This window comes from Cygnus olor, chromosome 7 (assembly GCF_009769625.2).
Source record: "Cygnus olor isolate bCygOlo1 chromosome 7, bCygOlo1.pri.v2, whole genome shotgun sequence".
Classification (NCBI taxonomy): Eukaryota; Metazoa; Chordata; class Aves; order Anseriformes; family Anatidae; genus Cygnus; species Cygnus olor.
In genome coordinates this window covers 37,686,515-37,703,494 of record NC_049175.1, presented here as the reverse complement: position 1 = coordinate 37,703,494, position 16,980 = coordinate 37,686,515, and the positions used below count along the sequence as shown (strand labels likewise).

The 16,980-nt window shown below is 49.8% G+C and overlaps 1 protein-coding gene across 2 annotated transcripts; it reads right to left on the bottom strand.

Annotated features, from left to right (window-relative positions):
- Positions 1-342: 342 nt before the first annotated feature.
- DPYSL4 (dihydropyrimidinase like 4) lies at positions 343-16,941 on the bottom strand. 2 transcript variants are annotated; one of them, XM_040563956.1, is made up of 14 exons: positions 16,621-16,941; positions 14,326-14,414; positions 13,704-13,888; positions 12,742-12,906; positions 11,268-11,329; positions 11,090-11,170; positions 9,609-9,677; positions 9,363-9,483; positions 8,496-8,652; positions 6,952-7,093; positions 5,825-5,995; positions 4,209-4,388; positions 2,131-2,302; positions 343-1,406 (listed from the first exon to the last, which is right to left on the bottom strand). In XM_040563956.1, the coding sequence occupies exons 1-14, from the start codon at positions 16,939-16,941 to the stop codon at positions 1,315-1,317; spliced, it is 2,007 nt and encodes a 668-aa protein (XP_040419890.1). In that variant the 3' UTR covers positions 343-1,314. The 2 variants fall into 2 exon arrangements, with proteins under 2 accessions (XP_040419890.1, XP_040419891.1); XM_040563957.1 differs by lacking the exon at positions 16,621-16,941 and adding an exon at positions 15,856-15,953.
- Between the last annotated feature and the right edge of the window lie 39 nt (positions 16,942-16,980).

Below are 16,980 nucleotides of genomic sequence, written 5' to 3'. Positions count from 1 at the left end.
AAATAGATGTTCAATAGCCTCATTGCAACTGCAGGCAAAAAAAGGGAAAACCATTAAACAAAAATAGATTATTCCTTTTAAATAAAATATATCTGAACAATTGCATGTTCATCTGTATTTGATACAGAAATTCCTAAAGGTAATTGCATGGGGCTATGAGATATAGGTCAGAGTAGACAAGCTAAAAAAAACAACCATCCAACCAACCAAACAAAAACACTGAACTCTTACTGTCAGTATGCAGAAACCCATACGTCAGGAATCAATTTTACAAACTCTCATGCATAAAAAGCCAAGAAGACCACACAAAAATAGGCAAAGACCGGTCAACCACTTCCATCATTTCAGGATTTCCAACAAACTTTATTCAAAGCAAGGAACAAAAACCAAATGGTGATCCATTCTGTCAGAGGTCCATGCATAGCTTTGTGGCATAGAGGTTCACTTTTACTGTACGTACCTTTGAATATAATAAACGGGGTAGAATAGCCTTTATAAAAAAGTCTGTCATAAGCAACTGGCCTTCAAATGAGCCTTTTATTGGTTGTAAGACATACACTTGGTACTTGAAAAACTGTATAAATAACCTTTAAAAACAAGCCTAACAAGACTACAGGAGACCGGACTTGTGGCTCCCACAAACACAGCCATGACCCTGGCCTGCCCTGACGGCACCTGCACCAGCCCCAGGGACGCTACAGGGCGAGTCGGCCACGCTGTGGGCTCGTACCGCTGCGCCGTCTCATCAGTGACAGCTCCTGGAGCATGCCCGAGCTGCCCAAGGAGATGGTGTAAAGAGCTGCCTGGTGAGAGCTGCAAGCACAACAGCCCTGATTCACTGTGTACGAAAGTGTTCTTCAGGAAAAAGTCCTTGGCGTAGGAAGGGCAGTCATAGCGACAGAAAGGGGCATATTCCAGCCAAATGCACCTTCATGGTCATCCTGGTCACAAGACAGCTAGCAGCACCGCTGAACACACTTTAAAACGTACTTCTAGGTGTTGGCATGCATATGCTAAGGGCTTTCTGAGTATCTAGGTAAGAAATACAGACTGGGAGCTCTACGGAGTGGGAGAAATGCAGATGGGCATACTATCACCACTATCTCTTGGGTGGGCTTCGTCTATTTTCTACCTAAGAGAAGAAGGGGCCCAGGGTATCTGAAGAATGCCTCGTTTTCATCCTGAGCTTGAGGGAACCAACCGTGCCTTTCCTGGCTCGGCCCCAGCACCACCGGCACGATCCCCTGCCGTGGGGCTGCCGTGGGCAGGAGGCACCACCGCAGGCAGCCGGGCGCAGTGGGCAGGAGCGCGGCATCAGGACAGGGAGGTGATGTTGGAGCGCCCGCCCGGAGGGGCGATGATCTTCTGAGCCGTACGTCTGGCAATGTGGTCATCTGCCTGCGACCCTGCGGGGAAGGAGAGGCATGTGGCTGTAACATCCACAAGCTGTGAAGGTCCCGCTGCTTTAAATGCACCAGTCATCAAGTATTTCGCTTTGGGGCAGTGCTAGTATTTTCAATGTACGTTAATTTGGATGCTGTATTATCACAGTACAGTTTGGAATGACTTTGGTTGCCTGAATGCCTTTATTTTTTATTGCTTCTTTCTGGACGTTGTAAATGGCTTCCCTGTAAATAAACAGCTTCTATGCAATAAAACGTGGGACCCTGTAGATTTATTAAACACTGTATGATCCACCTGTATGAGTTCAGCCAGCCAAGAAAACAAAATGATGGCAGTTATTTTAAGACAAAGTGTAATTTTTTCCAAGGTCACTAATGCTGCCGGGCAGATTTTCACGGGATGCTGTGCCAGGCAGTGCTGAAGCACCCTCTGCCTACATGGGAAGGCAGAGGAAGTTTTATTGCTGGTTCCTGAGGATGGAGCTACACGACTCAGTCCAAGCTCAGAACTGAACCAGCCTGAACAAGCCAGCTGTCGTACAGGTATGTATCGCTTCCCCGGAGCCCTGACCACACACAGCCCCTGCCTGGCCTGGCAGGGCCTTGCCACCGCCCGTGGCCTCCACCTCGCCCTCCCGCTCCGGGTGCCTCCAGCCAGGCCCGGCCACGCGCGTGGCGGCTCCTCAGCGCCGCCGGGCCCCGTCCCGCTGCGCCGGGCCGCACCTACCGGACAGGCTGAACCCCGACTGGTGCAGGTTGCGCACGGGGACGGGCGGCACTTTGCCCGCGCAGGCCACCATCCTCGATGCCGTGGTGGGCGCCACGGCTTTCGTGCTTAGGACGACGTCGTGGACCGGCCCATCGTAGAGCCCCCGTGGGACGCCGTGCACCTCGGCCAGCTGCGGGGAGCGAAGGAGCAGGCGTGAGGAACACACAAACGCTGGCGAACCCGAACGGGATCCCAGCTGGTTTTGGTCCTCACCTACTGCTGCAGCGGTGCCGCACTAGCCCCTGGCTGCACTCACCCCAAAAAGAAAAGCACTTAAAGGTTAGTCCTGCAAAACTACTGCGCAAGGGGTTACCTGCATTTTGTGAAACAAGCATAAAAACTGCTTTTTATTCTTTCAGTCCTGGCACCCAGCTGCCATGCCGGTGTCTCACCCACAGGTCCCCTTCCGTTCCCCTTAAAGGCGGGCGGGCAGGAGGTGCCCAGCCCCTCGCCCACCACGCCACGGCCGCTCCGCCCCGGTGGCAGCGTCCCAGCAGCACGCGCCCCAGGCGGTATGGCGTGGTGCCACTGCCGTGTCCTGCCACACTCCGTCCCTTCAGACCTGTATGAGAAAAGCCACAGCTGGCACAGGGAAAAGCCTTAATTACCAGTACTTCATCCAGAATGTGCTTAAGGCTGTTTCTCCTCACAGGCAAAACAGTGTGGCAGTCATTTGGGAGCCACAGGGTCAGAATGGGCTTGTTTTGCAGATGAGAAGTGCTGGGTTTCAAATAAGAAGGGACAGACTGATAGGTAATCAACAAGTATATAAAGTTTTCCATAGCAATTTTTCTCATACGTCACCTTCATCTTCATGCTGACTGCCTTGTAGAGAAAATACTCTGCTCAGTGCTCTACAGCACTCCTCTTGACCCTAGCTCTTTTCCAAAGCTCCAGTTAAATCAAGGATCAAGAGATGGCATGGGCAGACTGTCTGGTTGTTTGCAAAGTACCAAGTGCGCCTGCCCAAATGAATTAACTTAACAAAGAAATCACTAACTGCCTGGTTTGACACTCAATTATCATCTAGCCAGGAGACTACGGACCTTCAGTAAGTGAGAGTTTATATTTAGCAAGCTCTGTCCTTTAGGACACAATAGCGGCACAGGGTGTCTTCTTTCAAAGCTAACACAGACACAACCTGACTGCTAGCAAGGAGCCCAGGGGCTCCTTGTCCCGGCAGCCCGCATGGCATCCCTGTGTGTGAGAGCAATGCAGAGGCTGCTAGGAGTGCCAGGGAGATGGAGCCGACAGCACAGGGCTTCTTGTGCTGCAGCTGTCGATGCTGCTGGACTGCCTGAAGGGACTGGAGGTGGACCACAAGGTCCTGCCCTCTCCTGGGGGTCTTCCCCTGACTCCACTGCAGCAGGGACTCCAGAGAGGCAAACTGGGACCACTGCTGCCACTGCCAGTGCTGTTGGTGAGCTTGGGGTTTGTGATTCTTGCACTGCATTCATCTACAGTGCATAATGAAAATGTCTAAAATAACCCATGGAAAAGGGAAGGAGGGTGCAGTCGTTAAGGAGATTTGTATACATTTGAATGTCTTTGTATCTCCTAAAAAAGCTGTGCTAGCACACTGTAAAGGACTTAGTTATTTCCAGCAACTACTGAATGCTACCCCTATTAGTCACGGACAGAAGCAAAGCAGCAGATTGGTAATACAGTAACGTAATCATTTCTAGCACAGGTAGAGATGAATTCTTCCCTTCTACCTCAATGCAAAACAAATAGATTTGGTAGAAGTCATATTTTTGCTCTATATCTTTATAATAGGTAAGTAATGCTAATAAAACTAGTATGATCAGTTATAATACTAAAACAGGCATTGTGAAGTAGTTTGTGCCAAGCCATACACCAAAGCAGTTACATGATAACATCACAGATTTCCAAGGTATGAGGAGGAGTAACATTAACAATACTCTTGTTTCTGCTGCCTATTGCACCAGCGGGCATACCAGAACAGTGACTTCAGTACAATAACGCAGGGAGACTGCAATGAAAATATGGGAGTATTGCAAATGAAGTCTTCTTACCCTGTTTCTTGCCTTTATTCTTTTATAAACAAAATCAGGGAACGTCTTTCTGGGAATGAAGCGACCTGACCCCTGGGTGACAAACAGGTTCCCATCCTCAAGAACAACTTTTCCTTGACTTATGACCACAGTAGGAGCCCCATGGCACTCCGTGCCTTCAAATATGTTGTACTCCACATTCTGGAAAAAAACAAACCAGGTTGTCAAGTAAATTTAAGATTTAAGAAAAGGAGGTCACAGTCTATCCAGTTACACATGCATGCGTTTTTGTACATTACTCCTCATGCACAATTAGTTGTACTTAACTTAAGCCTTTATATTTCAAATAATAAGGTTCTTCTAATTGGATGAACTAAGGCAAAGTGGAACAGAAAAATTAAATCCTCAGAAGATTCAGTACTTGCCCAAAAGACTTGTGGCATTCCTGAAGCAAACCAGATTTTTACTATACACTAACAAATAATTATTTAAAAACCTCAGAAGAGCTCTGCTGCAGTTCTACATCTGGTGACAACGTTCCTGTAATTTTTTCCAAGACACTGCAAGTCTTCTACCACAGTAAATGTGAGAGAATTGAATTTTATGGGAAATGCAAAATCATGCCAACTTTTTTCAAATATTCCCATTACTATCACTAACAAACTACCCAAAACCCAAACTTTACCATGAAAAAATGCTGCATCTTGAAAAAGCATAAGAGAATTTTCTGGACAAAAAAATAAACTGCTTCTATTTTTTAAAGAAAACACCAAAATATTTCAGTAATAATGATAATTTTCTTCAATAAAAACCCTTGTGCCAAAAAATGTTTCTACATTAGTTTAAATCAGCTCCATCTTTAACTCACCTCACGCCACCTCAAATGCATCGCTCACTTTCAACTACAGCTTTCTACCCGAGACTCATGTTGGAAATTAATCTGGGGATGTCTGCAGCCTGGAAAACCACGGATAAAATGCCACTAAGAGACACCCCGAACTTTTTCTGACTGACTCACTCTGCCGACCAGCAACACCTGCCAAGGACCAGAGCCTGAGGGGAGGGCACCTGGGTCTCTGGGGCATGTTGGCGTTTGGCTCTGGTGGCAAAATGGCTTTATGCTATGAACAGCTGTTTTCTTTAATCATTGCACAGGTATTAAAAGAACCACTATCTGTTTTCTAAATTGGAACTTAAAAGTTCACATTGACCAAACAGGAATTAATGTGAGTTGGGGTTTGTTCCCCCATGTGCTTCAGGCCTCCACATGCTGCCTTCACTGGACACGCTCTTTCTTTTGATTTAGGACTCAAAACAAGGTCAACACCTTTTTTCCAGTCTGCAGCGAGCACATCAATCATAAGATCTGTGTTCCAGAGGCAGACTGTCTCAGCTCAATCACCCAGCTACTCAGTCAGAATCCTGCCCCTCACAAATTCTCCAGTTCTACAGTAAACAAGGGATATTTTTATTTGCTTGCATTTTAAAAATCAAATGCAGGGTCCTTCATCATCTTATCTACATTACTCACCCCTTGGTGAATGCACTAATCTTTCTGATCTGAAGAAGTGTATTACTTTACTGCTCTCTTCTGACTATAGTATCATCTCAATAAAATACTTAAAAAGCTAGTTTACCGAATTGTGGGTTTTTGCTGAGATAATTTTTGTCGCCTTGGGGTTCCACAAGACCAAGTCTGCATCAGAGCCGACTGCAATTCGCCCTTTCCTGGGGTAGCAGTTAAAGATTTTGGCAGCATTTGTACTGGTCACTGCTACAAAGTCATTCTCATCCATCTTCCCTGAGACCTGGACAGCAGAGGGAAGGAAGGACCATTTGATATGGGAAAGCACGGCGGGCCCACCACAAACAAATCTGCACTTTCCATACAAACACAGAGATTGCATGCAACTTTTCTCTTAGCGCTTTTGTACACCGACAAAAATCCCACAGTCTTGACCACAGTATTTAATTCAAGATGTTTGTCCCCGCGATGGTTATTAAGCTCCGCTGAAGCATTAAACAGCTGGAAATGGACCACTCAGACGTTCAACAGCTGCCTCATCTAGCGGGTGGCGTCCCTGCCTATGGCAGGGGGCTGGAGTTCGATGGTCTGTAAGGTCCCTTCCAACCCAAGCCACACTATGATTCTACAGAATTATATTTCATAGAAAATCTGAGTTGGAAGGGACCCACAAGGATCATTGAGTCCAACTCCTAAAGAACTCCTTTGTTTCCTCAAGAACAAAGCCTACGTAAGACTTCAGCATGGTTCCCTGCCTCCAGGAAGTCGCCACGAAGCTCTCCGTGCCACGGGATGCATTCCCGGGGGTGCTCTGGGGGGCGGCAGGCCCACGGGGCTGAGCACACCGACGTGCAGCGGTGTGGGACAGGGCTGCGGGAACCTCCTGCAGGTATAACGGATGCTCCCTGTCCCCTCCAACCTCCCCGGGCCTCCTGCGAACTCTAGTGAAGAGCAACATCACGTCCTCCCCTTACAGAAATCTGTGGAAGACTTTCTCTCCTGACTGCAAGTTGAAGCGGGGGGGTTATTCCCCCACCGAACCCTTTGAAGACACTTTGAAGGCATTCGAGTGTCACATTCTCTCCCATTATCAAGCTCTTCTGAAGGAGCAGTCTAGACAATGTCACACTTCAGGGCTCATTTGAATTAATGAGAAATCTGACATCATCTGACACAAGCACTCTTCACATCTACTTGTGTTCGCGTGGAGGAAGGAATCAGAGTTATTTCAGTACCTACCACACACTTCTCCCAGATTACTGACATTCGTTCTTCAATGCCGTTTGTTCCCTCGGGAATGAGGGTGAAGTTGTCTTTTCCCACTGCCTTCTGGGCGGTGGTAAATGCGCAGTGAGCGCTGCCCGCCACCTGCAGGTCGCCGCTGGGACAAACAGAAGAGATGTGGTCAGAGGAGGCAAACAACGACAGTGGCTTTGAATGGGCTTCTGGGAACTGTGAAAGTGTGTCTCCTTTCCTGTGAAAGGGCTGCTCTCCCTGGGTGAAGTTCACCCTTGCCTACAAGACTGTGTGACACAAGTGCCTGCGGGCTCTGTGCTCCGCCTGTTTGCTGTACATTGATTTAATCAATAAACGCTGCACAGGCCGGTGACTTCCAATCTTTAAATCCCACTGAAAGTCCAGATAAGTTAAGGCAATTTTTACAAGTACACAGAGGCATCTCACTCTACTAATTTGTACAGGAATAAAGCACTGAAATCTTCTAAGAACAGTAACAGCAGCCTCATATGTGCTTTTGATATTTTCTCATAAACTGGCTACTACTTTTACTGTTTAGTAAACATCTTAATCTTTGTACCTTCATTTTGAACCTCATATTGTTTTAATATGAAGGTGGTTCTAAGAAGAACCATTCTTTTGATATGGTGCTAAAATATCTCTTAAAGCAAGGATATGGTTAAATAAAACAAGATTCTGGATAAAACCAAATGTAATGTCCTATAAGATACTACATTTTACGTAGTACTGTATGGATGCATGCTGCATGTAAATGCAAAGTTCCAGTCACAGTTGCATCTCTGGATACAGACAGAGCACATGCAGCCATTGTTATTCACCTGTCCATTTGTTTGCTGACTTGTCAGTGTCTGTCGTGTTTGTGAACTGTTCCAGAGATGCTCATGCTGACATGATGGGCTTTGTTGTATAACAATAGATTGAAAACAGCTGTCCAGGGTAACATGCCCTGTTTATGTTTCAGATTTTAAAAGCTTGTGAATACCTAACGTTGCTTCTGATAAACCCTTCAATTTACCATAAAGCTAAACTAATGCAGGTAGATTTCTGTGGCCTACGGTGAGACAGAGCACTGCTGGCCGCTGAGTCCCCGTGCCCTGGGCCCCCCGGGTGACAGGGAGGGCGCAGCGCGCTCCCGATCGCAGTTCTGAGGATGGAAGCAGGTCGTGTGAGACTGATTTATATGGGAGAAGTCTGGTAGCTGCTACCCGGCTTCATCAAAGCCTAACCTAGATTCTCCTTCAAAGCAGCCACACGACTGTCGCCTGGCTCCTTGTTAGAAAAAACAACCCAAGATTTACGCTTTTGCTACGGAGAAGCGTGGCAGTCTCTAGGCTGGTTTCCGCACGTTGACTGCACTCCAGCGGGCTCAGGGAGGCGCAGGCCGTGCCGCACGCCACGTGCCCACGTGCAGGCTGCCCGCCTGCTACCGGTGCTACCGGTGCCCTCCGGAAATCCCATCTGCACCGCTCCTCCACATACCCAGCCGGGCAGGGTGTAAGCATCACAGGCGCCAGCACAGAACTCACCAGGACAGCAGGGAGGTGAGACGATCCGGCGTGCTCGGGTCGGGGCTGATGGGAGGAGAGGTGACGAAGGCTGCGGCTTTGGCCCAGTTCTTACTCCAGTAGTGCGAGCCGTCGGTGCCGAGGCTGGCGGTGATGGGCTCTCCGTACACAACAGTGCCTGCAGAGCAATGGTATCAGGGACTGCAAACGTGCTGCATGCCCTTGAGCCTCCTTTCACACAGCGCAGACAAATACCGTGGTTAGCAATAAGGATGGCTTCATTTACCTCCGGTGCTCTCAGTATTTCAGCTTTTTAAATATAGACTAATCCCTCAGATTATCTCAGATGACTGGGAAGCACTGCCAGAACAAGTTTTGAATGCATCTCTTTTCCCCTTAGAAAAAAACGCACATTTCTATCTGCTAAGCGTTACACATTTCTTTACATCAAATCGGAGGCTCTCTGGCTGGGGGCAGCCATGGCTGCAGAACACCGTGTTCTCAGGACATTGCTCAACCTTGCTTCCCTGTAGGAACATTGCTAGCCCTCCCCAGCGCACCCCATTTAAATATGGAGTTTGTTCCAGTTCCATTTTTCATTTAGTTCATGAGAAATGATCAGAAGCGAGCTGTTGTTTGTTTTTTTTTGCTGCATCTACTCGGATTCGGGTGTCAGTTTCAAGCACATCTCTTCACATCTTTTGAGTTCAGTTCAGAGCAATTAGCTCTGGCATACTCTGTGAAGAAAAGCCAACACCAAGTTTTAGCACCCTTAAAATGTGAGAGAACTCAGGTGCTAACGAGTTATTAAACCTTGCAGCTAGCATGACATTCCTGGACGTATTTGAATAGGCTTAATTAGTGTGCAAACATTAAATAGCGCTTTACCTTTTCTCTTTGCTTGGGCTAACACATCTGCTGCACCTTTGCTCATTATTTTTGTGATGTACAAGGGGCAGTTGGCTTGTTTTGCTATTGTAATGGCCCGGTACACTGCCTCTGCTTCAACCTGCGGACACAAAAACGAATACAAGCAGAAAACACCTCAAGACATCTCTGTCAAAGCTGAACCACCACAAGCAGTGGCTGGTCTGCAGCTTTGAATAGTTCTGCTGGAAAAGCTGTTGACATTACCTCCTCGGGGCGGCTCAGGACATGCCCTTCTGGCCCCGTAATCCCAAGGTCCAACAGTCTCTTTTGCTCCTAGGGGGAAGACGATGAACAAGTGAGCAATGTGATGTGGGACTCACCTTGTTCAGAAGTGCCTGGTGGATGATGGCAATTCATGAATACAATTACATGATACATGTAAATGATAAATGAATACAATTACATGATATCTATGACAATCCATCAACTGCTGGGAGTGAAAGTAAGGCCCACCTTATGCTGTGGAAACATCTTTGGACTGGGAACTGCTACATGTCCTTTGGACCTTCTCTATTTTTTAAACCCAGTTACAGTTCTGGAAGATTTGGGATTTCAGACCCACCGCTGCTTACTCTAAGCCTATGCTAAAAATGATTCACGGCTACAGAAAAGGAGCAGGTATCTCCTGGGCTCTTGAGCCTAGGCTGAAGCTGCTCAGAGAATCCCATGGAACAAGAGAAGATGGGGGTGGGAACTGCCCTCTAACTTGTTTGTTCAGATAAACCCATTTCAAGGACTGGGATTCTGCTTTCATTTTAAACTCTCCTCCCACACCATGCTGAACACTTAAGTGACCGTAAACTAAAAGGAACCACAAGTCTAATTCTACATCTATCAACTATTTGCAGTATTTACCTAGGACTTTCTTCTCTAAAGCTAAAAAGGAAAAATAATGAACAGTTTGCAATACCAAGTAAGTTCTTGAAAGCCATTTTTGGAGATTATATATTACCACGTCTAATGTAGATTATTTAAAAAATGCAAAACTCTTTAACCTTCTCAAGTCCTCAAGTCTTCTAAGCATACTCAAGATTTCTAAACAAGATAAATAATGTGATAAAATATCACTTAAGGCAGTCAGTCAACCTTTAAGAGGCTGCTATCTGGGAACTATTGAACAGATTTCTGTGATGAAACCCAAGTGCATGGGAAAAACTGGAAGGATGCTGTTGATTTTAGCAGGAGCTCCAGATCCTCCTGCACATTCTTGTGTCTGCACATGCTACCACAACAGGATTTCATCTCAGCCCCTTCCCGCCAAAGCTTTGGTACTCAGATTATACTGGAGACCAAATCCCACCAGGAGCGTGTGGGTGGAGGAGAGAAGGGGCAGGTGACGGATGACACCATTTCTGGATTCCCCTGACCTCTTCAGGCTTGGTGTCAAGATGCAAAGAGGAATGAGAGATTGCCCTGCTAGAGATTTCAAAGGTGAACAATCCAGGTGATAGCAGTGGACAGCACACACTAAAAGTGCATGCTGATTCTCTTCCCAAAGCAATTGCAGGTTGCTCCTCTTTGTCTCATTTGGACATATCTCTGTTGATTTTGCAGCATCAAATGAATGCTAAAAGCATGCTGGCACCGTCTATTAGAGTCTGTCTCCTATCTGTTGAAGTCAGCACTTTGCCTTACATCAAGTTACTCTGCTCCACCTTTAATTTAAATGAACGTAATTACTGTACCTCATCAATGATGTCTCCGTTTTCAGCATGCACTTGGGCAATGGCCCCCAAGTCTCGAATAATGCTGAATATTTCATACATCTGTCAAGAGAGAATGGGTTACCCAGTATCAGATAAATTATGGTCTATGCTCAGAAGTGCAAAATTACTTCTATTGCACTTTGGCTGTCTGTATTACCTGGGCATCAGTGCACTGAAGTTTGTCTTTATAAGCCATAAAAACCAGGAAGGAGTTCACGCCTTGAAAAAAGAAAACAACACGTGCATTTATTATCACAGCTCAGAACGCAGCACCTTGGTACGGGCTGAGCAGAGATGTTCGACTCAGGTGGCTTTGTGCAGGGGGGGTTAGGCTGAAAGCAAACCAAGGCTAAGCACTGAAACTCTTCTCATGAGAGCTGAACCCCACGTTTTGGGAGTCACGAGAGACAATACACTCCTATGTTTGGATACACCTGAACAAAAAAAAAACACACATCGTCCATTTCTGATTTTAGATACTCTCTGTAACTCGATCCAAATTCACAGAAATAAATGCATTGCTTTCAAACTTAATTTTCCCTCCAGAAGTGGTCTGAATTTATGGTTTCTTTCAACTTCTAAACGTATTTGAATTAATGCATTAGTGCCAAGACCACAAAATACAACAAAATATGAGACTCTCTTGTTTTAAAGCACTGTTATTTAGCACATTGGCATTTAGTTAGACAAATAGACGTACAGCATTTCTGCACACAGCATTGCACACAATCTTGATTCATTTCTGTCGAACATGAAACATGAAGAATGGCGTCAAAGCCTGACAATTGCCACAGTTTTTTATATGGATAAAGGCAACAACTAATCCCAAACTACGATCAAATTGCAAACAAACTGTATTTCATGGGAACATACATATGAAAAATATCTGGTTTAAGCTTTGAATGGCTACATTACTTCATCCGCTCAGCATTTTAATGGGAAATTCACTGCAAATTTCTATGTTAATTGACCAATTAAGCCCTTGCTTGCAAGACTGCAAATTACACTGAAGTCATTTAGCTCTACATTAGCATATCTGAAAGCAAAATGTAGTTCCAAACATCGAATTAAGTATTAATGAAATGCATGAATTCCTGACACACGGCCAGCTTTTTGGTAAGCTATATCCAAGGGATACTTTAGGATGTACAGGAATTAGAAACACAAATGACATCTCTGGGAAAACCCTAAAGCTTTTGGGCCTGTTAGTCCAGTCTCAAATGTTTTTATTTAAATATTGTCTGTAAGTGAGGGAGCCTGAATCAGGAAGCCTGATATAATTTATGTAGTTTCCAAAACAGATTTTCAATACTGGGCTATAAATTGCCCAAAGGTAAGAGCACATGAACAAGATCCTGCAAAATATGTTAGGGTATGAATCCAGTGTAAATACTCTTGTCTACATCTTTAGCCTAGATGGTAAAAGATGGGTGATTCACACCTCAATAGCAAATGAGTAAGGTCCCCTGCACGTACGCATTTATCAGTGGATAAAAGCATTACTGCAGAGAAGCACTGTCACAGCTTACCCTGGGGGAACTTGCTTATGTGCCTATACTGCAATATTCTTTTTTTTTTTTTTTTTTTGGTGGGGGTGGGGGTGTGTCAGAATACTGCTCTTTGTGCTTTACCTTTGTCTTTCACGAGGGCTTCCAGCTCCTCTTTGAGGCTTTCGTGCCAGCGAGGGATGTCGACGTGCAGTGAGTAATCACAACAGGCTTTGCTGTCGGCGCACTCTCTCCACTGCTCGTATGCAGCAAGAAGGCTCGTTCCGGGATCGGGGAACACGTGGTCAACTGAGGAAATACTGCAGAGTATTGGTATGCTTTCTAGGGACAGCTCTGTGTGACTAGAGAAACACCTGGAGATTACAACAGCCACAGGTATTTCTGTGCAAGACTTTACTGCTATGATAAAGAGACATTTTCATAGTAATTTGCTTTTATAGCTTTGATTACAGATAAACGTATCAGAAAAGTGAAACAAAAGAAACAGACTAACTAATTTATGGCTATTGTTATGCCTTTTTTTTCATACAGCCTCCACCACATGGCAAGCTGAGAGGACAAAGCATGGCCTTGCATACTGCTGCGCAGCTCCCTTGGGCATTCCCCACGTGCAGCCATGCACAGCCCATCCCTTTCTGCTTTTCCTCTTGTGTTTGCTCTTAATCCCTGCAGTACTGGCTTGACAATGGGACAGAACGACAGCAGATTTTTTCAGAACTGCTTCTTCGGGCCAATACTACCATGTGCTTTGGGAAAAGAATAAGAACAAAACAGAAATAAAAATTATTCTACATACATAACAAAAAATATATAAAAAGGTGTTTAAAGTTTTCTTCTGCTTTACTGTCTTATGAGGTAAAACAGGAACAGCTATATGTTTGCAATATATGTGTACAGCAAAGGAAGGCAGATACTGAAAGGCACATAATGCATTTTAATTAGTTTTGCGATGTTTTGATTACTATAGCAAAAATTAACATTTCTCTGCTTTGAGGATAAATAATCTCTGCCACGACAAAAGGCCCCATGTATTTCACTACACGATGTTCTACTTAGAAGTCTGTTCAAACACCGCTCCGTCTTACTGATCATTGTGGTTCCTCCTGCCAGGGCTGCTTTCGTGCCTTGGTAGAAGTCATCAGCAGAGGTCATCCCCATCACAGGCATCTGCAGCCTTGTATGCACGTCTATCCCGCCCGGCATAACGATCTGGCTGTAGGCATCAACTGTCTTCACCCCACTGGGAACGATCAAGTTTTCTCCAATTTGTCTGAAAACAGTATTAAGATGCCCTGGTAAGTGGCAGCAACTTTTAAGTGCGGGTGTACAAAGAGCCCAGTCCAAGCCCTGCTGGTGGGGCCCGCTCATGTGGGCTTCCCCGGCTCTTCTGGGGAACGTTCCCTGCCAGGCTGTCCCCAGAGCAGGGCAGAGCTCTGCTCCGACAGAGCACGGTCAGGAGCTGTCGGCTCCAGGACCGGACCGGGATCTGCCGAACCAAACCCCGCATCCCTCCCTGCCCCGGGGCTGCCTAACGCCGCTGGGGCACACTAGGCACTGCCTGGCCATATTCTAAAATTCTTGTTTTTCAGATAGGGGACATATTTCCACGAGAAAAACTGACAGAAAGGAACCTTGTTCAAATTAAATGATGCTGTAATATTCCCGGAAATTTTGTTACAAAAAAAAAAACACAAAATTTTAACTTACTTTATTAAACCATCTTCCACATAAATGTCTGCATAAAATGACTGGTCATCGTTGACAATTTTTCCTCCCTTGATTAGAAGCTGATCGCTCTAGTGGAAAAGCAAATAAAAATTCGAGATTGCTTTATTTAGATGCTTCTTTGCTCAGGATGAGCTTTTATGAAGTCTAGGACTTAACATTTTGTGCTTTAACGATCCAAATTTAGGTTAATATCCTAAGTATTCCATACCAAAGCCCAGCCGTACCCTGCAGAAAAGTCCACATACAGTTTCAGAGCAAGACACGATCTCCCATGATGCAGGGCACGAGCCCAGGACAGGGACGCCGCAGAGCCCAGGCGCCCAGCTCCGGAGGCAGGGCTCGCAGGGAGCACGCCAGCGGCCGGGCGCTGTGGTGGGGCCTGGCCCCGGGCCCGTGCAGAGCAAGCCCCGGGCAGGAGCCCCCTCGGACCCGTGACGGGTGCCGGGACCGGCTGCCCGGGTGAGGTGCTCAGCGGCTCTACCAGTGTGGCAAGACAACATCCCGAAGCTCAGCCGTGCATCTGACTCCTCCATCAGCGCCTCTTGTGAGGGCTGTTAAGTGCATCTTATTAACCCGGTAATTTATTGGCATTCCCTAATTAGCTTTCCCAGTCTTGTCAAAGGCTGGTAATGCCTCAAGGACTTGCTTCATTTCAAAGCAAGACTGTGGCACGGTTGTCAGCCTTACAAGATCTTTAACCAGAAAAATCAGAAAGCAGCTGCATTTCTGTAAACGTGGAACTGCAGCAGAACGAGGGGCTCCTTCCCTGCTCTCTGGTGCCGTTAAGGGCCGAAAGGGGCCGTCCCGGGGCACAGACCCCGCGGAGGGACGCAGGAGCAGGAGGCACAGCCCGCACGGCTGCCCGCACGGCACCGTGCGCTGCCGCAACGCCGAGCCTGGAAAACCCCCGGCGTCTGGTTCTAGAGCCCCTCACTGCCGCACGGAGAAGCTACCCAACGACTGCGCTGCTGGTTCCCCAACTCCCAAGGCGCTCACCGCCTCCCCGCTCGGCTCCCGGCCCCGCAATCCCGGTCCCGGGAAGGCTCCGCCCTGGCGGCCCCGGCCCCGCAGCCGCTGCCCGCGGAGTCCGCCCGGGAGCGCGGCCGGGGGGCGGCCGAGGGAAGAAAGGAAAGAAAGGAGAGGAAGGAAGAGCGGAGCTGCCGGGGGCGCGTCCTGCTGCTGCCCCGAGCCCCGGCAGCAGGGGAGGGAGGGGAAGGAGGGGAAGGAGGGAATCGCCCCGCAGCAGCGCTGCCGGGGTCCGGTGGGGGCAGCGCCCCCCGCCCCCTGCCCCGCGCCCCCGCCGCCTTTGTCCGCGGCCCCGGCTCCGTGCGCGGCCGGGGGGACAAAGCCGGCAGCCGCCGGGCCGGGCCGACAAAGGGCCCGCGGGCCGCCCGCCGCCGCCGGGAGGGGAGCGGAGGGGAGGGCCCGTGCGGGGCCGGCCCGGGGCGGGCGGCAGCCGGGGAGCGGCGAGCTCCGGCCGCCGGGAGCGGCTGCGCCGCGCGCCCTCACCGTGCTGCGGGGGATGCTCTTCTTGCCCGGCTGCGACATCCTCCTGCCTGCCTCCCTGCCCGGCCGTGCCCGCGCGCCCGTGCGCGCGCCCGTGCGCGCCTGCGCGCCCCCGCCGCCGGCTCCCCCCGCTCCCCCTCGGCCCCCCCCGGCCCGGGGCCGCGCTGCCGGCACTGCGGGGCCGGGGCGCTGCGGGACCCAGCCCGGGGCCGGCGGCACCCGGGGCGCGCTCGCCTCGGCCGTGCGGGGCCGTCTGCGCGCCGGGGGCTTCCCCGTCGCCGAGGGGAGCCGTGCCCCCGGGGGGAACCACAGCGCCCGGAGCGGTTCGGGGTGGCAGGGACCTTAGCGACCGTCCTGTGCCACCCCTGCCACGGGCAGGACCCCTGCCCCAGCCCAGGCTGCCCAAAGCCCCCCAGCCTGGCCTTGGGCACTGCCAGGGATGGGGCACCCACAGCTCCTCGGGGCAGCCTGGGCAGGGCCTCGCCGCCCTCAGGGGGAAGAATTTCTTCCCAACATCTAATCTACACCTACCCTCTTCCAGTTTAAGGAAGCCCCGTCCCCAGCGCTCCGCAGCCCTGCCCCGCGGGCACGGCGCTCGCTGCCGCCGACCCCGGCTCGGAGTCCCCCGAGCCCCCGACGGGACGGGACGGGACGGGACGGGGAAGGGACGGGGGGCGCAGAAGGGAGCCGGCCCAGCCCGTGTCCCGGCTGAGCCCCGCCGGCGGGGCCCGTTGGGGTGGCGCGGTGCGGCGGGCGCCCCTCACCTACCTGCCGGCAGCCGTCGGGCGGCTCTCCCGCGGCGGCGGCCTCCGAGCAGCGGAGCGGCGGCGCGGCCCCCCCGGGGCTGGCGGCCGGGACAGCGGCGCCGTGCCCGTCGGACGGGGCGCCGGGCGGGCCGGGGCCGGGGCCGGGGCCGGGGCCGGGGCCGCGGGGCCGGCCGGCGCCGAGCGAGGGGAAGTCCAGCGTCTTGTTGTCGAAGGCGTCCTCCACGCTGCAGAACATGCCGCCGCGCTTCTGCCGCGGCCGCGGGCTGCCCGCGCCCAGCCCCGCGAAGCAGGCGGGCAGCGCCTCCGCCCGCCGCCCCGACATGGCGGGCACCGGGCGGCCGCGGCGGGAGGGGGCACGGGC